This window comes from Erinaceus europaeus, chromosome 14 (genome assembly GCF_950295315.1).
Source record: "Erinaceus europaeus chromosome 14, mEriEur2.1, whole genome shotgun sequence".
NCBI lineage: Eukaryota > Metazoa > Chordata > Mammalia > Eulipotyphla > Erinaceidae > Erinaceus > Erinaceus europaeus.
This window is the reverse complement of record NC_080175.1, coordinates 41,626,362-41,653,650: the sequence shown is the minus strand read 5'-3', so window position 1 is coordinate 41,653,650 and position 27,289 is coordinate 41,626,362. Positions and strand designations below refer to the sequence as shown.

At 53.4% G+C, this 27,289-nt stretch overlaps 3 protein-coding genes across 3 annotated transcripts; all 3 read right to left on the bottom strand.

Moving 5' to 3' along the window:
• Nucleotides 1-440: 440 nt before the first annotated feature.
• On the bottom strand, nt 441-4,157 carry LOC132532859 (uncharacterized). Its single transcript, XM_060172242.1, has 5 exons — nt 4,152-4,157; nt 3,658-3,849; nt 2,674-2,795; nt 1,527-1,800; nt 441-662 (listed from the first exon to the last, which is right to left on the bottom strand). The coding sequence occupies exons 1-5, from the start codon at nt 4,155-4,157 to the stop codon at nt 441-443; spliced, it is 816 nt and encodes a 271-aa protein (XP_060028225.1).
• A 565-nt stretch (nt 4,158-4,722) lies between these two features.
• Nucleotides 4,723-8,442, bottom strand: LOC132532858 (uncharacterized). The gene is made up of 5 exons (XM_060172241.1): nt 8,437-8,442; nt 7,943-8,134; nt 6,926-7,077; nt 5,809-6,082; nt 4,723-4,944 (listed from the first exon to the last, which is right to left on the bottom strand). The coding sequence occupies exons 1-5, from the start codon at nt 8,440-8,442 to the stop codon at nt 4,723-4,725; spliced, it is 846 nt and encodes a 281-aa protein (XP_060028224.1).
• A 2,680-nt stretch (nt 8,443-11,122) lies between these two features.
• LOC132532857 (uncharacterized) lies at nt 11,123-14,839 on the bottom strand. The gene is made up of 5 exons (XM_060172240.1): nt 14,834-14,839; nt 14,340-14,531; nt 13,356-13,477; nt 12,209-12,482; nt 11,123-11,344 (listed from the first exon to the last, which is right to left on the bottom strand). The coding sequence occupies exons 1-5, from the start codon at nt 14,837-14,839 to the stop codon at nt 11,123-11,125; spliced, it is 816 nt and encodes a 271-aa protein (XP_060028223.1).
• Nucleotides 14,840-27,289: the final 12,450 nt, after the last annotated feature.

Sequence of the window (27,289 nt, the reverse complement as noted above, 5' to 3'; positions counted from 1 at the left end):
TGGAGTGAACTGCATAGCTCTCCTGACTTGTGTGCTCTTTTGCCCTGTGTGTTTACTTATGAGTACACAGGAGCTGGGACCCTTTCTTTCTTTCCTTCTATCTCCCACCTCTCTCTCTCTCTCTCTCTGTCTCTCTCTCTCTTTCTCACTTTGACTCTCTCCACTGAGATCCACTCTGACACGTGGAAATGGCCACCTGATGAGTCTCAGAGTCATGGAGTGTCCTTTGATCAGCTCAGCATGTGGAAGCACAGACAGCACTCTCTCACTCTCAATTTCTCGCTCACTGTGTGACTCTCTCATTCTATCTCTGTGCTCCTATCAACAATCTCTAGAGGAAACTTAATGATGTCTCAGATATTCAGCCCAGCCACCCATAGTTGGGGCAGCAGTGAACAAGGCAAATGATTTGCCTGTCCTCTTGTTGCCACAGCCCAAGGTCAGAGAACATGTGGTGATAGGAAGAAACCGGTGCTCACGTGATCTGCAGGCTGCAGCTCCTTTTCACACGTCGACTCTTGCATAGTGTGCTGAGCACAAGGCAGGGCCACATGTGCCTCCACCGTTGGCTCAGCGTGCATGCTGGTGGGAAGCACCTGCCCTGAGGTCCCTTCTGGGTACAGGGCACTCAGCGTGTCCCTCACGGTGTGCACTGTGTACAACTGCAGAGACAGGGACCGAGGGTGCCTTTGTCTAGCTGCCCCTTATGAGCCAGGTTGTGGACAAGTCAGAGCTGACCATATGAGAGACCCACTCAGCAGAGCAGGAAGCTTGTGTTCTGTAACATTCTCACCTAAGCCCCCCCAGCCCCCCATCTCTGCCTGGCGCTCCCTTTCCCTGTGGCTTAGGGAAAAGCACTGACTGCACATTGGTCCCCAAGATGGCTCAACGCCTAGTCTCAGCCCAGAGCTTCTTCTGCCTTGGGAGAGACCCAAGTGCACTCAGTCTGCTCACCTCACTGTCATGGTGACCTAACCACCCCCAGCAAGTGAGGATTTGGACAGAGGCTCCGAATCTGAATTCCACGGGGCTTGAATGTCACTCCTAGCACTACTCGGTTGTGACAAGCTTGGACTGAAGTGAAAATCTCTCCTGGTTGAGTGCTCCTTTTCCTGCATGTGTACTTATGAGCAGGGTGGAGCGTGTACCGTCCCAGCGCAGGCATATTTCTCTTACGTCCCTCTCTCTAAGTTTCTCTCTTAGTTTCTTCCTCCTAGGAACCACTCTGAGCAGAGGAAATTGCAAACCACTGTGTCTCACAGTCAGGGTTGTCCTGTGATGAGCTCAGCTTGTGGAAGTACAGATAACACTCTCACTCTCTATTTCTCTCTCACTGTGTGACTGTCTCATACCGTTTCTGTGCTCCTAACAACATCCTCTAGAGGAAACTTACTGATGTCTCAATCATTCAGCCCCGCCCCGAGCCCCCATAGTTGTGCCAGCAGTGGACAAACCAAATGTTTTGTCTGGCGTCCCGTTTCACGGGCCCACTTGCAGAGGGCCTGTGGCCAGGGACAGGTGCTCACCTGCTCCACGGGTTTCAGCTCCTCCTCGCGCTTGGAGTCCTCCTCACTGTTCTTGGTACCTTGCAGGGCCACATGTTTTCCCTGCAAGGCCTCTGACTCCATGCAGTTAGGGGGCTCATGCCCAGAGGTCACGCCTGGGTACAGGCCACTTGGCGTGTCCCCCAATGTGCGCAGTGTGTCGACGGTGGATTTCTGCAGAGACAGGGATACAGGGAGTGCAGCCCCAACCTCTGTGTAATTGGCCCTCATGAGCCCGTTGGTGGACGTGTCACAGCTGACCAGTTGAGGTACCCGTTCAGGAGCGTGGGAAGCACAACCTCTGAAACATTCTCCCTAGGGCCTCCAACTCTCTCTGCTCGGTGCTCCCTCTCCCCGGGGATGAGGGAGAAACACTGACTGAACATTGGTCCCTAAAGTGGCTCAATGGCAAGACTCAGCCCAGAGCTTCTTCTGCCTTGGGAGAGACCCAAGTGCCCCCATGCTGTTCATCTCACAGTCATGGTGACCTATTCCAGCCCCAGGAAGTGAGGGTTTGGACAGAGGCTCCAATGGGCTGAGTTCCATGAGGCTTGTGTGTCAATCCTAGCACTACTCAGCTATGAAAAGCTTTGGAGTGAACTGCATAGCTCTCCTGACTTGTGTGCTCTTTTGCCCTGTGTGTTTACTTATGAGTACACAGGAGCTGGGACCCTTTCTTTCTTTCCTTCTATCTCCCACCTCTCTCTCTCTCTCTCTGTCTCTCTCTCTCTTTCTCACTTTGACTCTCTCCACTGAGATCCACTCTGACACGTGGAAATGGCCACCTGATGAGTCTCAGAGTCATGGAGTGTCCTTTGATCAGCTCAGCATGTGGAAGCACAGACAGCACTCTCTCACTCTCAATTTCTCGCTCACTGTGTGACTCTCTCATTCTATCTCTGTGCTCCTATCAACAATCTCTAGAGGAAACTTAATGATGTCTCAGATATTCAGCCCAGCCACCCATAGTTGGGGCAGCAGTGAACAAGGCAAATGATTTGCCTGTCCTCTTGTTGCCACAGCCCAGGGTCAGAGAACATGTGGTGATAAGAAGAAACCGGTGCTCACGTGATCTGCAGGCTGCAGCTCCTTTTCACACGTGGAGTCTTGCGTAGTGTGCTGACCACACGGCAGGGCCACATGTGCCTCCACCGTTGGCTCAGCGTGCATGCTGGTGGGAAGCACCTGCCCTGAGGTCCCTTCTGAGTACAGGGCACTCAGTGTATCCCCCATGGTGTGCACTGTGTACAACTGCAGAGACAGGGACCAAGGGAGCCTTTGTCTTTCAGCCCCTTATGAGCCAGTTTGTGGACAAGTCAGAGCTGACCATATGAGGGACCCACTCAGGAGAGTGGGGAGCATGCGGTCAAAACATTCTCAAATAAGCACAGCCCCCCATCTCTGCTTGGCACTCCCTTTCCCTATGGCTTAGGGAAAAGCACTGACTGCACATTGGTCTCCAAGATGGCTCAGTGCCTAGTCTCAGCCCAGAGCTTCTTCTGCCTTGGGAGAGACCCAAGTGCTCTCAGTCTGCTCACCTCACTGTCATGGTGACCTAACCACCCCCAGCAAGTGAGGATTTGGACAGAGGCTCCAATGGGCTGAATTCCACGGGGCTTGAATGTCACTCCTAGCACTACTCGGTTGTGAAAAGCTTGGACTGAAGTGAAAATCTCTCCTGGTTGAGTGCTCCTTTTCCTGCGTGTGTACTTATGAGCAGGGTGGAGCGGGCACCGTCCCAGCGCTGGCATATTTCTCTTATGTCCCTCTCTCTCTGTTTCTCTCTTAGTTTCTTCCTCCTAAGAACCACTCTGAGCAGAGGAAATTGCGAACCACTGTGTCTCACAGTCAGGGAGTGTCCAGCGATGATCTCAGCATGTGGAAGTACAGATAACACTCTCACTCTCTATTTCTCTCTCACTGTGTGACTGTCTCATTCCGTCTCTGTGCTCCTATCAACACTCTCTAGAGGAAACTTACTGATGTCTCAATCATTCAGCCCCACACCCCAGGCCCCATAGTTGTCCCAGAGTGGACAAGCCAAATGTTTTGTCTGGCGTCCCGTTTCACGGGCCCACTTGCAGAGGGCCTGTGGGCAGGAACAGGTGCTCACCTGCTCCACGGGTTTCAGCTCCTCCTCGCGCTTGGAGGTCTCCTCACTGGTCTTGGTACCTTGCAGGGCCACATGTTTTCCTTGCAAGGCCTCAGACTCCAAGCAGTTCGGGGGCACATGCCCAGAGGTCACGCCTGGGTACAGGCCACTTGGCGTGTCCCCCAATGTGCGCAGTGTGTTGACGGTGGATTTCTGCATAGACAGGGACACAGGGAGTGAAGCCTGAACCTCTGTGTAATTGCCCCTCATGAGTCCGTTGGTGGACATGTCATAGCTGACCAGATGAGGTACCCGCTCAGGAGCGTGGGAAGCACAACCTCTGAAACACTCTCCCTAGGGCCTCCAACTCTCTCTGCTACGTGCTCCCTCTGCTCGGGGATGAGGGAGAAACACTGACTGAACATTGGTCCCTAAAGTGGCTCAATGGCAAGACTCAGCCCAGAGCTTCTTCTGCCTTGGGAGAGACCCAAGTGCCCCCATGCTGTTCATCTCACAGTCATGGTGACCTATTCCAGCCTCAGGAAGTGAGGGTTTGGACAGAGGCTCCAAAGGGCTGAGTTCCATTATGTCTCACTTGTGTGTCACTTGTGTGTCACTCCTAGCACTACTCAGCTATAAAAAGCTTTGGAGTGAACTGCATAGCTCTCCTGACTTGTGTGCTCTTTTGCCCTGTGTGTTTACTTATGAGTACACAGGAGCTGGGACCCTTTCTTTCTTTCCTTCTATCTCCCACCTCTCTCTCTCTCTCTCTCTGTCTCTCTCTCTCTTTCTCACTTTGACTCTCTCCACTGAGATCCACTCTGACACGTGGAAATGGCCACCTGATGAGTCTCAGAGTCATGGAGTGTCCTTTGATCAGCTCAGCATGTGGAAGCACAGACAGCACTCTCTCACTCTCAATTTCTCGCTCACTGTGTGACTCTCTCATTCTATCTCTGTGCTCCTATCAACAATCTCTAGAGGAAACTTAATGATGTCTCAGATATTCAGCCCAGCCACCCATAGTTGGGGCAGCAGTGAACAAGGCAAATGATTTGCCTGTCCTCTTGTTGCCACAGCCCAAGGTCAGAGAACATGTGGTGATAGGAAGAAACCGGTGCTCACGTGATCTGCAGGCTGCAGCTCCTTTTCACACGTCGACTCTTGCATAGTGTGCTGAGCACAAGGCAGGGCCACATGTGCCTCCACCGTTGGCTCAGCGTGCATGCTGGTGGGAAGCACCTGCCCTGAGGTCCCTTCTGGGTACAGGGCACTCAGCGTGTCCCTCACGGTGTGCACTGTGTACAACTGCAGAGACAGGGACCGAGGGTGCCTTTGTCTAGCTGCCCCTTATGAGCCAGGTTGTGGACAAGTCAGAGCTGACCATATGAGAGACCCACTCAGCAGAGCAGGAAGCTTGTGTTCTGTAACATTCTCACCTAAGCCCCCCCAGCCCCCCATCTCTGCCTGGCGCTCCCTTTCCCTGTGGCTTAGGGAAAAGCACTGACTGCACATTGGTCCCCAAGATGGCTCAACGCCTAGTCTCAGCCCAGAGCTTCTTCTGCCTTGGGAGAGACCCAAGTGCACTCAGTCTGCTCACCTCACTGTCATGGTGACCTAACCACCCCCAGCAAGTGAGGATTTGGACAGAGGCTCCGAATCTGAATTCCACGGGGCTTGAATGTCACTCCTAGCACTACTCGGTTGTGACAAGCTTGGACTGAAGTGAAAATCTCTCCTGGTTGAGTGCTCCTTTTCCTGCATGTGTACTTATGAGCAGGGTGGAGCGTGTACCGTCCCAGCGCAGGCATATTTCTCTTACGTCCCTCTCTCTAAGTTTCTCTCTTAGTTTCTTCCTCCTAGGAACCACTCTGAGCAGAGGAAATTGCAAACCACTGTGTCTCACAGTCAGGGTTGTCCTGTGATGAGCTCAGCTTGTGGAAGTACAGATAACACTCTCACTCTCTATTTCTCTCTCACTGTGTGACTGTCTCATACCGTTTCTGTGCTCCTAACAACATCCTCTAGAGGAAACTTACTGATGTCTCAATCATTCAGCCCCGCCCCGAGCCCCCATAGTTGTGCCAGCAGTGGACAAACCAAATGTTTTGTCTGGCGTCCCGTTTCACGGGCCCACTTGCAGAGGGCCTGTGGCCAGGGACAGGTGCTCACCTGCTCCACGGGTTTCAGCTCCTCCTCGCGCTTGGAGTCCTCCTCACTGTTCTTGGTACCTTGCAGGGCCACATGTTTTCCCTGCAAGGCCTCTGACTCCATGCAGTTAGGGGGCTCATGCCCAGAGGTCACGCCTGGGTACAGGCCACTTGGCGTGTCCCCCAATGTGCGCAGTGTGTCGACGGTGGATTTCTGCAGAGACAGGGATACAGGGAGTGCAGCCCCAACCTCTGTGTAATTGGCCCTCATGAGCCCGTTGGTGGACGTGTCACAGCTGACCAGTTGAGGTACCCGTTCAGGAGCGTGGGAAGCACAACCTCTGAAACATTCTCCCTAGGGCCTCCAACTCTCTCTGCTCGGTGCTCCCTCTCCCCGGGGATGAGGGAGAAACACTGACTGAACATTGGTCCCTAAAGTGGCTCAATGGCAAGACTCAGCCCAGAGCTTCTTCTGCCTTGGGAGAGACCCAAGTGCCCCCATGCTGTTCATCTCACAGTCATGGTGACCTATTCCAGCCCCAGGAAGTGAGGGTTTGGACAGAGGCTCCAATGGGCTGAGTTCCATGAGGCTTGTGTGTCAATCCTAGCACTACTCAGCTATGAAAAGCTTTGGAGTGAACTGCATAGCTCTCCTGACTTGTGTGCTCTTTTGCCCTGTGTGTTTACTTATGAGTACACAGGAGCTGGGACCCTTTCTTTCTTTCCTTCTATCTCCCACCTCTCTCTCTCTCTCTCTGTCTCTCTCTCTCTTTCTCACTTTGACTCTCTCCACTGAGATCCACTCTGACACGTGGAAATGGCCACCTGATGAGTCTCAGAGTCATGGAGTGTCCTTTGATCAGCTCAGCATGTGGAAGCACAGACAGCACTCTCTCACTCTCAATTTCTCGCTCACTGTGTGACTCTCTCATTCTATCTCTGTGCTCCTATCAACAATCTCTAGAGGAAACTTAATGATGTCTCAGATATTCAGCCCAGCCACCCATAGTTGGGGCAGCAGTGAACATGGCAAATGATTTGCCTGTCCTCTTGGTGCCACAGCCCAAGGTCAGAGAACATGTGGTGATAGGAAGAAACCGGTGCTCACGTGATCTGCAGGCTGCAGCTCCTTTTCACACGTCGACTCTTGCATAGTGTGCTGAGCACAAGGCAGAGCCACATGTGCCTCCACCGTTGGCTCAGCGTGCATGCTGGTGGGAATCACCTGCCCTGAGGTCCCTTCTGGGTACAGGGCACTCAGCGTGTCCCTCACGGTGTGCACTGTGTACAACTGCAGAGACAGGGACCGAGGGTGCCTTTGTCTAGCTGCCCCTTATGAGCCAGGTTGTGGACAAGTCAGAGCTGACCATATGAGAGACCCACTCAGCAGAGCGGGAAGCTTGTGGTCTGAAACATTCTCACCTAAGCCCCCCCAGCCCCCCATCTCTGCCTGGCGCTCCCTTTCCCTGTGGCTTAGGGAAAAGCACTGACTGCACATTGGTCCCCAAGATGGCTCAGCACCTAGTCTCAGCCCAGAGCTTCTTCTGCCTTGGGAGAGACCCAAGTGCACTCAGTCTGCTCACCTCACTGTCATGGTGACCTAACCACCCCCAGCAAGTGAGGATTTGGACAGAGGCTCCGAATCTGAATTGCACGGGGCTTGAATGTCACTCCTAGCACTACTCGGTTGTGAAAAGCTTGGACTGAAGTGAAAATCTCTCCTGGTTGAGTGCTCCTTTTCCTGCGTGTGTACTTATGAGCAGGGTGGAGCGGGCACCGTCCCAGCGCTGGCATATTTCTCTTACGTCCCTCTCTCTCCGTTTCTCTCTTAGTTTCTTCCTCCTAAGAACCACTCTGAGCAGAGGAAATTGCAAACCACTGTGTCTCACAGTCAGGGAGTGTCCTGTGATGAGCTCAGCATGTGGAAGTACAGATAACACTCTCACTCTCTATTTCTCTCTCACTGTGTGACTGTCTCATTCCGTCTCTGTGCTCCTATCAACACTCTCTAGAGGAAACTTACTGATGTCTCAATCATTCAGCCCCGCCCCGAGCCCCCATAGTTGTGCCAGCAGTGGACAAGCCAAATGTTTTGTCTGGCGTCCCGTTTCACGGGCCCACTTGCAGAGGGCCTGTGGCCAGGGACAGGTGCTCACCTGCTCCACGGGTTTCAGGTCCTCCTCGCGCTTGGAGTCCTCCTCACTGTTTTTGGTACCTTGCAGGGCCACATGTTTTCCCTGCAAGGCCTCTGACTCCATGCAGTTAGGGGGCTCATGCCCAGAGGTCACGCCTGGGTACAGGCCACTTGGCGTGTCCCCCAATGTGCGCAGTGTGTCGACGGTGGATTTCTGCAGAGACAGGGATACAGGGAGTGCAGCCCCAACCTCTGTGTAATTGGCCCTCATGAGCCCGTTGGTGGACGTGTCACAGCTGACCAGTTGAGGTACCCGTTCAGGAGCGTGGGAAGCACAACCTCTGAAACATTCTCCCTAGGGCCTCCAACTCTCTCTGCTCGGTGCTCCCTCTCCCCGGGGATGAGGGAGAAACACTGACTGAACATTGGTCCCTAAAGTGGCTCAATGGCAAGACTCAGCCCAGAGCTTCTTCTGCCTTGGGAGAGACCCAAGTGCCCCCATGCTGTTCATCTCACAGTCATGGTGACCTATTCCAGCCCCAGGAAGTGAGGGTTTGGACAGAGGCTCCAATGGGCTGAGTTCCATGAGGCTTGTGTGTCAATCCTAGCACTACTCAGCTATGAAAAGCTTTGGAGTGAACTGCATAGCTCTCCTGACTTGTGTGCTCTTTTGCCCTGTGTGTTTACTTATGAGTACACAGGAGCTGGGACCCTTTCTTTCTTTCCTTCTATCTCCCACCTCTCTCTCTCTCTCTCTGTCTCTCTCTCTCTTTCTCACTTTGACTCTCTCCACTGAGATCCACTCTGACACGTGGAAATGGCCACCTGATGAGTCTCAGAGTCATGGAGTGTCCTTTGATCAGCTCAGCATGTGGAAGCACAGACAGCACTCTCTCACTCTCAATTTCTCGCTCACTGTGTGACTCTCTCATTCTATCTCTGTGCTCCTATCAACAATCTCTAGAGGAAACTTAATGATGTCTCAGATATTCAGCCCAGCCACCCATAGTTGGGGCAGCAGTGAACAAGGCAAATGATTTGCCTGTCCTCTTGTTGCCACAGCCCAGGGTCAGAGAACATGTGGTGATAGGAAGAAACCGGTGCTCACGTGATCTGCAGGCTGCAGCTCCTTTTCACACGTCGACTCTTGCATAGTGTGCTGAGCACAAGGCAGGGCCACATGTGCCTCCACCGTTGGCTCAGCGTGCATGCTGGTGGGAAGCACCTGCCCTGAGGTCCCTTCTGGGTACAGGGCACTCAGCGTGTCCCTCACGGTGTGCACTGTGTACAACTGCAGAGACAGGGACCGAGGGTGCCTTTGTCTAGCTGCCCCTTATGAGCCAGGTTGTGGACAAGTCAGAGCTGACCATATGAGAGACCCACTCAGCAGAGCAGGAAGCTTGTGTTCTGTAACATTCTCACCTAAGCCCCCCCAGCCCCCCATCTCTGCCTGGCGCTCCCTTTCCCTGTGGCTTAGGGAAAAGCACTGACTGCACATTGGTCCCCAAGATGGCTCAACGCCTAGTCTCAGCCCAGAGCTTCTTCTGCCTTGGGAGAGACCCAAGTGCACTCAGTCTGCTCACCTCACTGTCATGGTGACCTAACCACCCCCAGCAAGTGAGGATTTGGACAGAGGCTCCGAATCTGAATTCCACGGGGCTTGAATGTCACTCCTAGCACTACTCGGTTGTGACAAGCTTGGACTGAAGTGAAAATCTCTCCTGGTTGAGTGCTCCTTTTCCTGCATGTGTACTTATGAGCAGGGTGGAGCGTGTACCGTCCCAGCGCAGGCATATTTCTCTTACGTCCCTCTCTCTAAGTTTCTCTCTTAGTTTCTTCCTCCTAGGAACCACTCTGAGCAGAGGAAATTGCAAACCACTGTGTCTCACAGTCAGGGTTGTCCTGTGATGAGCTCAGCTTGTGGAAGTACAGATAACACTCTCACTCTCTATTTCTCTCTCACTGTGTGACTGTCTCATACCGTTTCTGTGCTCCTAACAACATCCTCTAGAGGAAACTTACTGATGTCTCAATCATTCAGCCCCGCCCCGAGCCCCCATAGTTGTGCCAGCAGTGGACAAACCAAATGTTTTGTCTGGCGTCCCGTTTCACGGGCCCACTTGCAGAGGGCCTGTGGCCAGGGACAGGTGCTCACCTGCTCCACGGGTTTCAGCTCCTCCTCGCGCTTGGAGTCCTCCTCACTGTTCTTGGTACCTTGCAGGGCCACATGTTTTCCCTGCAAGGCCTCTGACTCCATGCAGTTAGGGGGCTCATGCCCAGAGGTCACGCCTGGGTACAGGCCACTTGGCGTGTCCCCCAATGTGCGCAGTGTGTCGACGGTGGATTTCTGCAGAGACAGGGATACAGGGAGTGCAGCCCCAACCTCTGTGTAATTGGCCCTCATGAGCCCGTTGGTGGACGTGTCACAGCTGACCAGTTGAGGTACCCGTTCAGGAGCGTGGGAAGCACAACCTCTGAAACATTCTCCCTAGGGCCTCCAACTCTCTCTGCTCGGTGCTCCCTCTCCCCGGGGATGAGGGAGAAACACTGACTGAACATTGGTCCCTAAAGTGGCTCAATGGCAAGACTCAGCCCAGAGCTTCTTCTGCCTTGGGAGAGACCCAAGTGCCCCCATGCTGTTCATCTCACAGTCATGGTGACCTATTCCAGCCCCAGGAAGTGAGGGTTTGGACAGAGGCTCCAATGGGCTGAGTTCCATGAGGCTTGTGTGTCAATCCTAGCACTACTCAGCTATGAAAAGCTTTGGAGTGAACTGCATAGCTCTCCTGACTTGTGTGCTCTTTTGCCCTGTGTGTTTACTTATGAGTACACAGGAGCTGGGACCCTTTCTTTCTTTCCTTCTATCTCCCACCTCTCTCTCTCTCTCTCTGTCTCTCTCTCTCTTTCTCACTTTGACTCTCTCCACTGAGATCCACTCTGACACGTGGAAATGGCCACCTGATGAGTCTCAGAGTCATGGAGTGTCCTTTGATCAGCTCAGCATGTGGAAGCACAGACAGCACTCTCTCACTCTCAATTTCTCGCTCACTGTGTGACTCTCTCATTCTATCTCTGTGCTCCTATCAACAATCTCTAGAGGAAACTTAATGATGTCTCAGATATTCAGCCCAGCCACCCATAGTTGGGGCAGCAGTGAACAAGGCAAATGATTTGCCTGTCCTCTTGTTGCCACAGCCCAAGGTCAGAGAACATGTGGTGATAGGAAGAAACCGGTGCTCACGTGATCTGCAGGCTGCAGCTCCTTTTCACACGTCGACTCTTGCATAGTGTGCTGAGCACAAGGCAGGGCCACATGTGCCTCCACCGTTGGCTCAGCGTGCATGCTGGTGGGAAGCACCTGCCCTGAGGTCCCTTCTGGGTACAGGGCACTCAGCGTGTCCCTCACGGTGTGCACTGTGTACAACTGCAGAGACAGGGACCGAGGGTGCCTTTGTCTAGCTGCCCCTTATGAGCCAGGTTGTGGACAAGTCAGAGCTGACCATATGAGAGACCCACTCAGCAGAGCAGGAAGCTTGTGTTCTGTAACATTCTCACCTAAGCCCCCCCAGCCCCCCATCTCTGCCTGGCGCTCCCTTTCCCTGTGGCTTAGGGAAAAGCACTGACTGCACATTGGTCCCCAAGATGGCTCAACGCCTAGTCTCAGCCCAGAGCTTCTTCTGCCTTGGGAGAGACCCAAGTGCACTCAGTCTGCTCACCTCACTGTCATGGTGACCTAACCACCCCCAGCAAGTGAGGATTTGGACAGAGGCTCCGAATCTGAATTCCACGGGGCTTGAATGTCACTCCTAGCACTACTCGGTTGTGACAAGCTTGGACTGAAGTGAAAATCTCTCCTGGTTGAGTGCTCCTTTTCCTGCATGTGTACTTATGAGCAGGGTGGAGCGTGTACCGTCCCAGCGCAGGCATATTTCTCTTACGTCCCTCTCTCTAAGTTTCTCTCTTAGTTTCTTCCTCCTAAGAACCACTCTGAGCAGAGGAAATTGCAAACCACTGTGTCTCACAGTCAGGGTTGTCCTGTGATGAGCTCAGCTTGTGGAAGTACAGATAACACTCTCACTCTCTATTTCTCTCTCACTGTGTGACTGTCTCATACCGTTTCTGTGCTCCTAACAACATCCTCTAGAGGAAACTTACTGATGTCTCAATCATTCAGCCCCACCCCGAGCCCCCATAGTTGTGCCAGCAGTGGACAAACCAAATGTTTTGTCTGGCGTCCCGTTTCACGGGCCCACTTGCAGAGGGCCTGTGGCCAGGGACAGGTGCTCACCTGCTCCACGGGTTTCAGCTCCTCCTCGCGCTTGGAGTCCTCCTCACTGTTCTTGGTACCTTGCAGGGCCACATGTTTTCCCTGCAAGGCCTCTGACTCCATGCAGTTAGGGGGCTCATGCCCAGAGGTCACGCCTGGGTACAGGCCACTTGGCGTGTCCCCCAATGTGCGCAGTGTGTCGACGGTGGATTTCTGCAGAGACAGGGATACAGGGAGTGCAGCCCCAACCTCTGTGTAATTGGCCCTCATGAGCCCGTTGGTGGACGTGTCACAGCTGACCAGTTGAGGTACCCGTTCAGGAGCGTGGGAAGCACAACCTCTGAAACATTCTCCCTAGGGCCTCCAACTCTCTCTGCTCGGTGCTCCCTCTCCCCGGGGATGAGGGAGAAACACTGACTGAACATTGGTCCCTAAAGTGGCTCAATGGCAAGACTCAGCCCAGAGCTTCTTCTGCCTTGGGAGAGACCCAAGTGCCCCCATGCTGTTCATCTCACAGTCATGGTGACCTATTCCAGCCCCAGGAAGTGAGGGTTTGGACAGAGGCTCCAATGGGCTGAGTTCCATGAGGCTTGTGTGTCAATCCTAGCACTACTCAGCTATGAAAAGCTTTGGAGTGAACTGCATAGCTCTCCTGACTTGTGTGCTCTTTTGCCCTGTGTGTTTACTTATGAGTACACAGGAGCTGGGACCCTTTCTTTCTTTCCTTCTATCTCCCACCTCTCTCTCTCTCTCTCTGTCTCTCTCTCTCTTTCTCACTTTGACTCTCTCCACTGAGATCCACTCTGACACGTGGAAATGGCCACCTGATGAGTCTCAGAGTCATGGAGTGTCCTTTGATCAGCTCAGCATGTGGAAGCACAGACAGCACTCTCTCATTCTCAATTTCTCGCTCACTGTGTGACTCTCTCATTCTATCTCTGTGCTCCTATCAACAATCTCTAGAGGAAACTTAATGATGTCTCAGATATTCAGCCCAGCCACCCATAGTTGGGGCAGCAGTGAACAAGGCAAATGATTTGCCTGTCCTCTTGTTGCCACAGCCCAGGGTCAGAGAACATGTGGTGATAAGAAGAAACCGGTGCTCACGTGATCTGCAGGCTGCAGCTCCTTTTCACACGTGGAGTCTTGCGTAGTGTGCTGACCACACGGCAGGGCCACATGTGCCTCCACCGTTGGCTCAGCGTGCATGCTGGTGGGAAGCACCTGCCCTGAGGTCCCTTCTGAGTACAGGGCACTCAGTGTATCCCCCATGGTGTGCACTGTGTACAACTGCAGAGACAGGGACCAAGGGAGCCTTTGTCTTTCAGCCCCTTATGAGCCAGTTTGTGGACAAGTCAGAGCTGACCATATGAGGGACCCACTCAGGAGAGTGGGGAGCATGCGGTCAAAACATTCTCAAATAAGCACAGCCCCCCATCTCTGCTTGGCACTCCCTTTCCCTATGGCTTAGGGAAAAGCACTGACTGCACATTGGTCTCCAAGATGGCTCAGTGCCTAGTCTCAGCCCAGAGCTTCTTCTGCCTTGGGAGAGACCCAAGTGCTCTCAGTCTGCTCACCTCACTGTCATGGTGACCTAACCACCCCCAGCAAGTGAGGATTTGGACAGAGGCTCCAATGGGCTGAATTCCACGGGGCTTGAATGTCACTCCTAGCACTACTACACTGTCAAAATCTTGGACTGAAGCGAAAATCTCTCCTGGTTGAGTGCTCCTTTTCCTGCGTGTGTACTTATGAGCAGGGTGGAGCGGGCACCGTCCCAGCGCTGGCATATTTCTCTTATGTCCCTCTCTCTCTGTTTCTCTCTTAGTTTCTTCCTCCTAAGAACCACTCTGAGCAGAGGAAATTGCGAACCACTGTGTCTCACAGTCAGGGAGTGTCCAGCGATGATCTCAGCATGTGGAAGTACAGATAACACTCTCACTCTCTATTTCTCTCTCACTGTGTGACTGTCTCATTCCGTCTCTGTGCTCCTATCAACACTCTCTAGAGGAAACTTACTGATGTCTCAATCATTCAGCCCCACACCCCAGGCCCCATAGTTGTCCCAGAGTGGACAAGCCAAATGTTTTGTCTGGCGTCCCGTTTCACGGGCCCACTTGCAGAGGGCCTGTGGGCAGGAACAGGTGCTCACCTGCTCCACGGGTTTCAGCTCCTCCTCGCGCTTGGAGGTCTCCTCACTGGTCTTGGTACCTTGCAGGGCCACATGTTTTCCTTGCAAGGCCTCAGACTCCAAGCAGTTCGGGGGCACATGCCCAGAGGTCACGCCTGGGTACAGGCCACTTGGCGTGTCCCCCAATGTGCGCAGTGTGTTGACGGTGGATTTCTGCATAGACAGGGACACAGGGAGTGAAGCCTGAACCTCTGTGTAATTGCCCCTCATGAGTCCGTTGGTGGACATGTCATAGCTGACCAGATGAGGTACCCTCTCAGGAGCGTGGGAAGCACAACCTCTGAAACACTCTCCCTAGGGCCTCCAACTCTCTCTGCTACGTGCTCCCTCTGCTCGGGGATGAGGGAGAAACACTGACTGAACATTGGTCCCTAAAGTGGCTCAATGGCAAGACTCAGCCCAGAGCTTCTTCTGCCTTGGGAGAGACCCAAGTGCCCCCATGCTGTTCATCTCACAGTCATGGTGACCTATTCCAGCCTCAGGAAGTGAGGGTTTGGACAGAGGCTCCAAAGGGCTGAGTTCCATTATGTCTCACTTGTGTGTCACTTGTGTGTCACTCCTAGCACTACTCAGCTATAAAAAGCTTTGGAGTGAACTGCATAGCTCTCCTGACTTGTGTGCTCTTTTGCCCTGTGTGTTTACTTATGAGTACACAGGAGCTGGGACCCTTTCTTTCTTTCCTTCTATCTCCCACCTCTCTCTCTCTCTCTCTCTGTCTCTCTCTCTCTTTCTCACTTTGACTCTCTCCACTGAGATCCACTCTGACACGTGGAAATGGCCACCTGATGAGTCTCAGAGTCATGGAGTGTCCTTTGATCAGCTCAGCATGTGGAAGCACAGACAGCACTCTCTCACTCTCAATTTCTCGCTCACTGTGTGACTCTCTCATTCTATCTCTGTGCTCCTATCAACAATCTCTAGAGGAAACTTAATGATGTCTCAGATATTCAGCCCAGCCACCCATAGTTGGGGCAGCAGTGAACAAGGCAAATGATTTGCCTGTCCTCTTGTTGCCACAGCCCAAGGTCAGAGAACATGTGGTGATAGGAAGAAACCGGTGCTCACGTGATCTGCAGGCTGCAGCTCCTTTTCACACGTCGACTCTTGCATAGTGTGCTGAGCACAAGGCAGGGCCACATGTGCCTCCACCGTTGGCTCAGCGTGCATGCTGGTGGGAAGCACCTGCCCTGAGGTCCCTTCTGGGTACAGGGCACTCAGCGTGTCCCTCACGGTGTGCACTGTGTACAACTGCAGAGACAGGGACCGAGGGTGCCTTTGTCTAGCTGCCCCTTATGAGCCAGGTTGTGGACAAGTCAGAGCTGACCATATGTGAGACCCACTCAGCAGAGAAGGAAGCTTGTGTTCTGTAACATTCTCACCTAAGCCCCCCCAGCCCCCCATCTCTGCCTGGCGCTCCCTTTCCCTGTGGCTTAGGGAAAAGCACTGACTGCACATTGGTCCCCAAGATGGCTCAACGCCTAGTCTCAGCCCAGAGCTTCTTCTGCCTTGGGAGAGACCCAAGTGCACTCAGTCTGCTCACCTCACTGTCATGGTGACCTAACCACCCCCAGCAAGTGAGGATTTGGACAGAGGCTCCGAATCTGAATTCCACGGGGCTTGAATGTCACTCCTAGCACTACTCGGTTGTGACAAGCTTGGACTGAAGTGAAAATCTCTCCTGGTTGAGTGCTCCTTTTCCTGCATGTGTACTTATGAGCAGGGTGGAGCGGGCACCGTCCCAGCGCAGGCATATTTCTCTTACGTCCCTCTCTCTAAGTTTCTCTCTTAGTTTCTTCCTCCTAGGAACCACTCTGAGCAGAGGAAATTGCAAACCACTGTGTCTCACAGTCAGGGTTGTCCTGTGATGAGCTCAGCTTGTGGAAGTACAGATAACACTCTCACTCTCTATTTCTCTCTCACTGTGTGACTGTCTCATACCGTTTCTGTGCTCCTAACAACATCCTCTAGAGGAAACTTACTGATGTCTCAATCATTCAGCCCCGCCCCGAGCCCCCATAGTTGTGCCAGCAGTGGACAAACCAAATGTTTTGTCTGGCGTCCCGTTTCACGGGCCCACTTGCAGAGGGCCTGTGGCCAGGGACAGGTGCTCACCTGCTCCACGGGTTTCAGCTCCTCCTCGCGCTTGGAGTCCTCCTCACTGTTCTTGGTACCTTGCAGGGCCACATGTTTTCCCTGCAAGGCCTCTGACTCCATGCAGTTAGGGGGCTCATGCCCAGAGGTCACGCCTGGGTACAGGCCACTTGGCGTGTCCCCCAATGTGCGCAGTGTGTCGACGGTGGATTTCTGCAGAGACAGGGATACAGGGAGTGCAGCCCCAACCTCTGTGTAATTGGCCCTCATGAGCCCGTTGGTGGACGTGTCACAGCTGACCAGTTGAGGTACCCGTTCAGGAGCGTGGGAAGCACAACCTCTGAAACATTCTCCCTAGGGCCTCCAACTCTCTCTGCTCGGTGCTCCCTCTCCCCGGGGATGAGGGAGAAACACTGACTGAACATTGGTCCCTAAAGTGGCTCAATGGCAAGACTCAGCCCAGAGCTTCTTCTGCCTTGGGAGAGACCCAAGTGCCCCCATGCTGTTCATCTCACAGTCATGGTGACCTATTCCAGCCCCAGGAAGTGAGGGTTTGGACAGAGGCTCCAATGGGCTGAGTTCCATGAGGCTTGTGTGTCAATCCTAGCACTACTCAGCTATGAAAAGCTTTGGAGTGAACTGCATAGCTCTCCTGACTTGTGTGCTCTTTTGCCCTGTGTGTTTACTTATGAGTACACAGGAGCTGGGACCCTTTCTTTCTTTCCTTCTATCTCCCACCTCTCTCTCTCTCTCTCTGTCTCTCTCTCTCTTTCTCACTTTGACTCTCTCCACTGAGATCCACTCTGACACGTGGAAATGGCCACCTGATGAGTCTCAGAGTCATGGAGTGTCCTTTGATCAGCTCAGCATGTGGAAGCACAGACAGCACTCTCTCACTCTCAATTTCTCGCTCACTGTGTGACTCTCTCATTCTATCTCTGTGCTCCTATCAACAATCTCTAGAGGAAACTTAATGATGTCTCAGATATTCAGCCCAGCCACCCATAGTTGGGGCAGCAGTGAACAAGGCAAATGATTTGCCTGTCCTCTTGGTGCCACAGCCCAAGGTCAGAGAACATGTGGTGATAGGAAGAAACCGGTGCTCACGTGATCTGCAGGCTGCAGCTCCTTTTCACACGTCGACTCTTGCATAGTGTGCTGAGCACAAGGCAGAGCCACATGTGCCTCCACCGTTGGCTCAGCGTGCATGCTGGTGGGAATCACCTGCCCTGAGGTCCCTTCTGGGTACAGGGCACTCAGCGTGTCCCTCACGGTGTGCACTGTGTACAACTGCAGAGACAGGGACCGAGGGTGCCTTTGTCTAGCTGCCCCTTATGAGCCAGGTTGTGGACAAGTCAGAGCTGACCATATGAGAGACCCACTCAGCAGAGCGGGAAGCTTGTGGTCTGAAACATTCTCACCTAAGCCCCCCCAGCCCCCCATCTCTGCCTGGCGCTCCCTTTCCCTGTGGCTTAGGGAAAAGCACTGACTGCACATTGGTCCCCAAGATGGCTCAGCGCCTAGTCTCAGCCCAGAGCTTCTTCTGCCTTGGGAGAGACCCAAGTGCACTCAGTCTGCTCACCTCACTGTCATGGTGACCTAACCACCCCCAGCAAGTGAGGATTTGGACAGAGGCTCCGAATCTGAATTGCACGGGGCTTGAATGTCACTCCTAGCACTACTCGGTTGTGACAAGCTTGGACTGAAGTGAAAATCTCTCCTGGTTGAGTGCTCCTTTTCCTGCGTGTGTACTTATGAGCAGGGTGGAGCGGGCACCGTCCCAGCGCTGGCATATTTCTCTTACGTCCCTCTCTCTCTGTTTCTCTCTTAGTTTCTTCCTCCTAAGAACCACTCTGAGCAGAGGAAATTGCGAACCACTGTGTCTCACAGTCAGGGTTGTCCTGTGATGAGCTCAGCATGTGGAAGTACAGACAACACTCTCACTCTCTATTTCTCTCTCACTGTGTGACTGTCTCATTCCGTCTCTGTGCTCCTATCAACACTCTCTAGAGGAAACTTACTGATGTCTCAATCATTCAGCCCCGCCCCGAGCCCCCATAGTTGTGCCAGCAGTGGACAAGCCAAATGTTTTGTCTGGCGTCCCGTTTCACGGGCCCACTTGCAGAGGGCCTGTGGCCAGGGACAGGTGCTCACCTGCTCCACGGGTTTCAGCTCCTCCTCGCGCTTGGAGTCCTCCTCACTGTTCTTGGTACCTTGCAGGGCCACATGTTTTCCCTGCAAGGCCTCTGACTCCATGCAGTTAGGGGGCTCATGCCCAGAGGTCACGCCTGGGTACAGGCCACTTGGCGTGTCCCCCAATGTGAGCAGTTTGTCGACGGTGGATTTCTGCAGAGACAGGGATACAGGGAGTGCAGCCCGAACCTCTGTGTTATTGCCCCTCATGAGCCCGTTGCTGGACGTGTCACAGCTGACCAGGTGAGGTACCCGCTCAGGAGCATGGGAAGCACAACCTCTGAAACATTGTCCCTAGGGCCTCCAACTCTCTCTGCTCGGTGCTCCCTCTCCCCGGGGATGAGGGAGAAACACTGACTGAACATTGGTCCCTAAAGTGGCTCAATGGCAAGACTCAGCCCAGAGCGTCTTCTGCGTTGGGAGAGACCCAAGTGCCCCCACGCTGTTCATCTCACAGTCATGGTGACCTATTCCAGCCCCAGGAAGTGAGGGTTTGGACAGAGGCTCCAATGGGCTGAGTTCCATGAGGCTTGTGTGTCAATCCTAGCACTACTCAGCTATGAAAAGCTTTGGAGTGAACTGCATAGCTCTCCTGACTTGTGTGCTCTTTTGCCCTGTGTGTTTACTTATGAGTACACAGGAGCTCGGAACCTTTCTTTCTTTCTTTCTATCTCCCACCTCTCTCTCTCTCTCTTTCTCTCTCTCTCTCTCTTTCTCACTTTGACTCTCTCCACTGAGATCCACTCTGACACGTGGAAATGGCCACCTGATGAGTCTCAGAGTCATGGAGTGTCCTTTGATCAGCTCAGCATGTGGAAGCACAGACAGCACTCTCTCACTCTCAATTTCTCGCTCACTGTGTGACTCTCTCATTCTATCTCTGTGCTCCTATCAACAATCTCTAGAGGAAACTTAATGATGTCTCAGATATTCAGCCCAGCCACCCATAGTTGGGGCAGCAGTGAACAAGGCAAATGATTTGCCTGTCCTCTTGTTGCCACAGCCCAAGGTCAGAGAACATGTGGTGATAGGAAGAAACCGGTGCTCACGTGATCTGCAGGCTGCAGCTCCTTTTCACACGTCGACTCTTGCATAGTGTGCTGAGCACAAGGCAGAGCCACATGTGCCTCCACCGTTGGCTCAGCGTGCATGCTGGTGGGAATCACCTGCCCTGAGGTCCCTTCTGGGTACAGGGCACTCAGCCTGTCCCTCACGGTGTGCACTGTGTACAACTGCAGAGACAGGGACAGAGGGTGCCTTTGTCTAACTGCCCCTTATGAGCCAGGTTGTGGACAAGTCAGAGCTGACCATATGAGAGACCCACTCAGCAGAGCGGGAAGCTTGTGGTCTGAAACATTCTCACCTAAGCCCCCCCAGCCCCCCATCTCTGCCTGGCGCTCCCTTTCCCTGTGGCTTAGGGAAAAGCACTGACTGCACATTGGTCCCCAAGATGGCTCAGCGCCTAGTCTCAGCCCAGAGCTTCTTCTGCCTTGGGAGAGACCCAAGTGCACTCAGTCTGCTCACCTCACTGTCATGGTGACCTAACCACCCCCAGCAAGTGAGGATTTGGACAGAGGCTCCGAATCTGAATTCCACGGGGCTTGAATGTCACTCCTAGCACTACTCGGTTGTGAAAAGCTTGGACTGAAGTGAAAATCTCTCCTGGTTGAGTGCTACTTTTCCTGCGTGTGTACTTATGAGCAGGGTGGAGCGGGCACCGTCCCAGCGCTGGCATATTTCTCTTACGTCCCTCTCTCTCTGTTTCTCTCTTAGTTTCTTCCTCCTAAGAACCACTCTGAGCAGAGGAAATTGCGAACCACTGTGTCTCACAGTCAGGGTTGTCCTGTGATGAGCTCAGCATGTGGAAGTACAGACAACACTCTCACTCTCTATTTCTCTCTCACTGTGTGACTGTCTCATTCCGTCTCTGTGCTCCTATCAACACTCTCTAGAGGAAACTTACTGATGTCTCAATCATTCAGCCCCGCCCCGAGCCCCCATAGTTGTGCCAGCAGTGGACAAGCCAAATGTTTTGTCTGGTGTCCCGTTTCACGGGCCCACTTGCAGAGGGCCTGTGGCCAGGGACAGGTGCTCACCTGCTCCACGGGTTTCAGCTCCTCCTCGCGCTTGGAGTCCTCCTCACTGTTCTTGGTACCTTGCAGGGCCACATGTTTTCCCTGCAAGGCCTCTGACTCCATGCAGTTAGGGGGCTCATGCCCAGAGGTCACGCCTGGGTACAGGCCACTTGGCGTGTCCCCCAATGTGCGCAGTTTGTCGACGGTGGATTTCTGCAGAGACAGGGATACAGGGAGTGCAGCCCGAACCTCTGTGTAATTGCCCCTCATGAGCCCGTTGCTGGACGTGTCACAGCTGACCAGATGAGGTACCCGCTCAGGAGCGTGGGAAGCACAACCTCTGAAACATTCTCCCTAGGGCCTCCAACTCTCTCTGCTCGGTGCTCCCTCTCCCCGGGGATGAGGGAGAAACACTGACTGAACATTGGTCCCTAAAGTGGCTCAATGGCAAGACTCAGCCCAGAGCTTCTTCTGCCTTGGGAGAGACCCAAGTGCCCCCATGCTGTTCATCTCACAGTCATGGTGACCTATTCCAGCCCCAGGAAGTGAGGGTTTGGACAGAGGCTCCAATGGGCTGAGTTCCATGAGGCTTGTGTGTCAATCCTAGCACTACTCAGCTATGAAAAGCTTTGGAGTGAACTGCATAGCTCTCCTGACTTGTGTGCTCTTTTGCCCTGTGTGTTTACTTATGAGTACACAGGAGCTGGGAACCTTTCTTTCTTTCTTTCTATCTCCCACCTCTCCCTCTCTCTCTCTGTCTCTCTCTCTCTTTCTCACTTTGACTCTCTCCACTGAGATCCACTCTGACACGTGGAAATGGCCACCTGATGAGTCTCAGAGTCATGGAGTGTCCTTTGATCAGCTCAGCATGTGGAAGCACAGACAGCACTCTCTCACTCTCAATTTCTCGCTCACTGTGTGACTCTCTCATTCTATCTCTGTGCTCCTATCAACAATCTCTAGAGGAAACTTAATGATGTCTCAGATATTCAGCCCAGCCACCCATAGTTGGGGCAGCAGTGAACAAGGCAAATGATTTGCCTGTCCTCTTGTTGCCACAGCCCAAGGTCAGAGAACATGTGATGATAGGAAGAAACCGGTGCTCACGTGATCTGCAGGCTGCAGCTCCTTTTCACACGTCGACTCTTGCATAGTGTGCTGAACACAAGGCAGAGCCACATGTGCCTCCACCGTTGGCTCAGCGTGCATGCTGGTGGGAATCACCTGCCCTGAGGTCCCTTCTGGGTACAGGGCACTCAGCCTGTCCCTCACGGTGTGCACTGTGTACAACTGCAGAGACAGGGACAGAGGGTGCCTTTGTCTAACTGCCCCTTATGAGCCAGGTTGTGGACAAGTCAGAGCTGACCATATGAGAGACCCACTCAGCAGAGCGGGAAGCTTGTGGTCTGAAACATTCTCACCTAAGCCCCCCCAGCCCCCCATCTCTGCCTGGCGCTCCCTTTCCCTGTGGCTTAGGGAAAAGCACTGACTGCACATTGGTCCCCAAGATGGCTCAGCGCCTAGTCTCAGCCCAGAGCTTCTTCTGCCTTGGGAGAGACCCAAGTGCACTCAGTCTGCTCACCTCACTGTCATGGTGACCTAACCACCCCCAGCAAGTGAGGATTTGGACAGAGGCTCCGAATCTGAATTGCACGGGGCTTGAATGTCACTCCTAGCACTACTCGGTTGTGACAAGCTTGGACTGAAGTGAAAATCTCTCCTGGTTGAGTGCTCCTTTTCCTGCGTGTGTACTTATGAGCAGGGTGGAGCGGGCACCGTCCCAGCGCTGGCATATTTCTCTTACGTCCCTCTCTCTCTGTTTCTCTCTTAGTTTCTTCCTCCTAAGAACCACTCTGAGCAGAGGAAATTGCGAACCACTGTGTCTCACAGTCAGGGTTGTCCTGTGATGAGCTCAGCATGTGGAAGTACAGACAACACTCTCACTCTCTATTTCTCTCTCACTGTGTGACTGTCTCATTCCGTCTCTGTGCTCCTATCAACACTCTCTAGAGGAAACTTACTGATGTCTCAATCATTCAGCCCCGCCCCGAGCCCCCATAGTTGTGCCAGCAGTGGACAAGCCAAATGTTTTGTCTGGCGTCCCGTTTCACGGGCCCACTTGCAGAGGGCCTGTGGCCAGGGACAGGTGCTCACCTGCTCCACGGGTTTCAGCTCCTCCTCGCGCTTGGAGTCCTCCTCACTGTTCTTGGTACCTTGCAGGGCCACATGTTTTCCCTGCAAGGCCTCTGACTCCATGCAGTTAGGGGGCTCATGACCAGAGGTCACGCCTGGGTACAGGCCACTTGGCGTGTCCCCGAATGTGCGCAGTTTGTCGACGGTGGATTTCTGCAGAGACAGGGATACAGGGAGTGCAGCCTGAACCTCTGTGTAATTGCCCCTCATGAGCCCGTTGCTGGACGTGTCACAGCTGACCAGATGAGGTACCCGCTCAGGAGCGTGGGAAGCACAACCTCTGAAACATTCTCCCTAGGGCCTCCAACTCTCTCTGCTCGGTGCTCCCTCTCCCCGGGGATGAGGGAGAAACACTGACTGAACATTGGTCCCTAAAGTGGCTCAATGGCAAGACTCAGCCCAGAGCGTCTTCTGCGTTGGGAGAGACCCAAGTGCCCCCACGCTGTTCATCTCACAGTCATGGTGACCTATTCCAGCCCCAGGAAGTGAGGGTTTGGACAGAGGCTCCAATGGGCTGAGTTCCATGAGGCTTGTGTGTCAATCCTAGCACTACTCAGCTATGAAAAGCTTTGGAGTGAACTGCATAGCTCTCCTGACTTGTGTGCTCTTTTGCCCTGTGTGTTTACTTATGAGTACACAGGAGCTCGGAACCTTTCTTTCTTTCTTTCTATCTCCCACCTCTCTCTCTCTCTCTTTCTCTCTCTCTCTCTCTTTCTCACTTTGACTCTCTCCACTGAGATCCACTCTGACACGTGGAAATGGCCACCTGATGAGTCTCAGAGTCATGGAGTGTCCTTTGATCAGCTCAGCATGTGGAAGCACAGACAGCACTCTCTCACTCTCAATTTCTCGCTCACTGTGTGACTCTCTCATTCTATCTCTGTGCTCCTATCAACAATCTCTAGAGGAAACTTAATGATGTCTCAGATATTCAGCCCAGCCACCCATAGTTGGGGCAGCAGTGAACAAGGCAAATGATTTGCCTGTCCTCTTGTTGCCACAGCCCAAGGTCAGAGAACATGTGGTGATAGGAAGAAACCGGTGCTCACGTGATCTGCAGGCTGCAGCTCCTTTTCACACGTCGACTCTTGCATAGTGTGCTGAGCACAAGGCAGAGCCACATGTGCCTCCACCGTTGGCTCAGCGTGCATGCTGGTGGGAATCACCTGCCCTGAGGTCCCTTCTGGGTACAGGGCACTCAGCGTGTCCCTCACGGTGTGCACTGTGTACAACTGCAGAGACAGGGACCGAGGGTGCCTTTGTCTAACTGCCCCTTATGAGCCAGGTTGTGGACAAGTCAGAGCTGACCATATGAGAGACCCACTCAGCAGAGCGGGAAGCTTGTGGTCTGAAACATTCTCACTTAAGCCCCCCCAGCCCCCCATCTCTGCCTGGAGCTCCCTTTCCCTGTGGCTTAGGGAAAAGCACTGACTGCATATTGGTCCCCAAGATGGCTCAGCGCCTAGTCTCAGCCCAGAGCTTCTTCTGCCTTGGGAGAGACCCAAGTGCACTCAGTTTGCTCACCTCACTGTCATGGTGACCTAACCACCCCCAGCAAGTGAGGATTTGGACAGAGGCTCCGAATCTGAAATGCACGGGGCTTGAATGTCACTCCTAGCACTACTCGGTTGTGACAAGCTTGGACTGAAGTGAAAATCTCTCCTGGTTGAGTGCTCCTTTTCCTGCGTGTGTACTTATGAGCAGGGTGGAGCGGGCACCGTCCCAGCGCTGGCATATTTCTCTTACGTCCCTCTCTCTCTGTTTCTCTCTTAGTTTCTTCCTCCTAAGAACCACTCTGAGCAGAGGAAATTGGGAACCACTGTGTCTCACAGTCAGGGTTGTCCTGTGATGAGCTCAGCATGTGGAAGTACAGACAACACTCTCACTCTCTATTTCTCTCTCACTGTGTGACTGTCTCATTCCGTCTCTGTGCTCCTATCAACACTCTCTAGAGGAAACTTACTGATGTCTCAATCATTCAGCCCCTCCCCGAGCCCCCATAGTTGTGCCAGCAGTGGACAAGCCAAATGTTTTGTCTGGCGTCCCGTTTCACGGGCCCACTTGCAGAGGGCCTGTGGCCAGGGACAGGTGCTCACCTGCTCCACGGGTTTCAGCTCCTCCTCGCGCTTGGAGTCCTCCTCACTGTTCTTGGTACCTTGCAGGGCCACATGTTTTCCCTGCAAGGCCTCTGACTCCATGCAGTTAGGGGGCTCATGCCCAGAGGTCACGCCTGGGTACAGGCCACTTGGCGTGTCCCCCAATGTGAGCAGTTTGTCGACGGTGGATTTCTGCAGAGACAGGGATACAGGGAGTGCAGCCCGAACCTCTGTGTAATTGCCCCTCATGAGCCCGTTGCTGGACGTGTCACAGCTGACCAGATGAGGTACCCGCTCAGGAGCGTGGGAAGCACAACCTCTGAAACATTGTCCCTAGGGCCTCCAACTCTCTCTGCTCGGTGCTCCCTCTCCCCGGGGATGAGGGAGAAACACTGACTGAACATTGGTCCCTAAAGTGGCTCAATGGCAAGACTCAGCCCAGAGCGTCTTCTGCGTTGGGAGAGACCCAAGTGCCCCCACGCTGTTCATCTCACAGTCATGGTGACCTATTCCAGCCCCAGGAAGTGAGGGTTTGGACAGAGGCTCCAATGGGCTGAGTTCCATGAGGCTTGTGTGTCAATCCTAGCACTACTCAGCTATGAAAAGCTTTGGAGTGAACTGCATAGCTCTCCTGACTTGTGTGCTCTTTTGCCCTGTGTGTTTACTTATGAGTACACAGGAGCTGGGAACCTTTCTTTCTTTCTTTCTATCTCCCACCTCTCCCTCTCTCTCTCTGTCTCTCTCTCTCTTTCTCACTTTGACTCTCTCCACTGAGATCCACTCTGACACGTGGAAATGGCCACCTGATGAGTCTCAGAGTCATGGAGTGTCCTTTGATCAGCTCAGCATGTGGAAGCACAGACAGCACTCTCTCACTCTCAATTTCTCGCTCACTGTGTGACTCTCTCATTCTATCTCTGTGCTCCTATCAACAATCTCTAGAGGAAACTTAATGATGTCTCAGATATTCAGCCCAGCCACCCATAGTTGGGGCAGCAGTGAACAAGGCAAATGATTTGCCTGTCCTCTTGTTGCCACAGCCCAAGGTCAGAGAACATGTGGTGATAGGAAGAAACCGGTGCTCACGTGATCTGCAGGCTGCAGCTCCTTTTCACACGTCGACTCTTGCATAGTGTGCTGAACACAAGGCAGAGCCACATGTGCCTCCACCGTTGGCTCAGCGTGCATGCTGGTGGGAATCACCTGCCCTGAGGTCCCTTCTGGGTACAGGGCACTCAGCCTGTCCCTCACGGTGTGCACTGTGTACAACTGCAGAGACAGGGACAGAGGGTGCCTTTGTCTAACTGCCCCTTATGAGCCAGGTTGTGGACAAGTCAGAGCTGACCATATGAGAGACCCACTCAGCAGAGCGGGAAGCTTGTGGTCTGAAACATTCTCACCTAAGCCCCCCCAGCCCCCCATCTCTGCCTGGCGCTCCCTTTCCCTGTGGCTTAGGGAAAAGCACTGACTGCACATTGGTCCCCAAGATGGCTCAGCGCCTAGTCTCAGCCCAGAGCTTCTTCTGCCTTGGGAGAGACCCAAGTGCACTCAGTCTGCTCACCTCACTGTCATGGTGACCTAACCACCCCCAGCAAGTGAGGATTTGGACAGAGGCTCCGAATCTGAATTGCACGGGGCTTGAATGTCACTCCTAGCACTACTCGGTTGTGACAAGCTTGGACTGAAGTGAAAATCTCTCCTGGTTGAGTGCTCCTTTTCCTGCGTGTGTACTTATGAGCAGGGTGGAGCGGGCACCGTCCCAGCGCTGGCATATTTCTCTTACGTCCCTCTCTCTCTGTTTCTCTCTTAGTTTCTTCCTCCTAAGAACCACTCTGAGCAGAGGAAATTGCGAACCACTGTGTCTCACAGTCAGGGTTGTCCTGTGATGAGCTCAGCATGTGGAAGTACAGACAACACTCTCACTCTCTATTTCTCTCTCACTGTGTGACTGTCTCATTCCGTCTCTGTGCTCCTATCAACACTCTCTAGAGGAAACTTACTGATGTCTCAATCATTCAGCCCCGCCCCGAGCCCCCATAGTTGTGCCAGCAGTGGACAAGCCAAATGTTTTGTCTGGCGTCCCGTTTCACGGGCCCACTTGCAGAGGGCCTGTGGCCAGGGACAGGTGCTCACCTGCTCCACGGGTTTCAGCTCCTCCTCGCGCTTGGAGTCCTCCTCACTGTTCTTGGTACCTTGCAGGGCCACATGTTTTCCCTGCAAGGCCTCTGACTCCATGCAGTTAGGGGGCTCATGACCAGAGGTC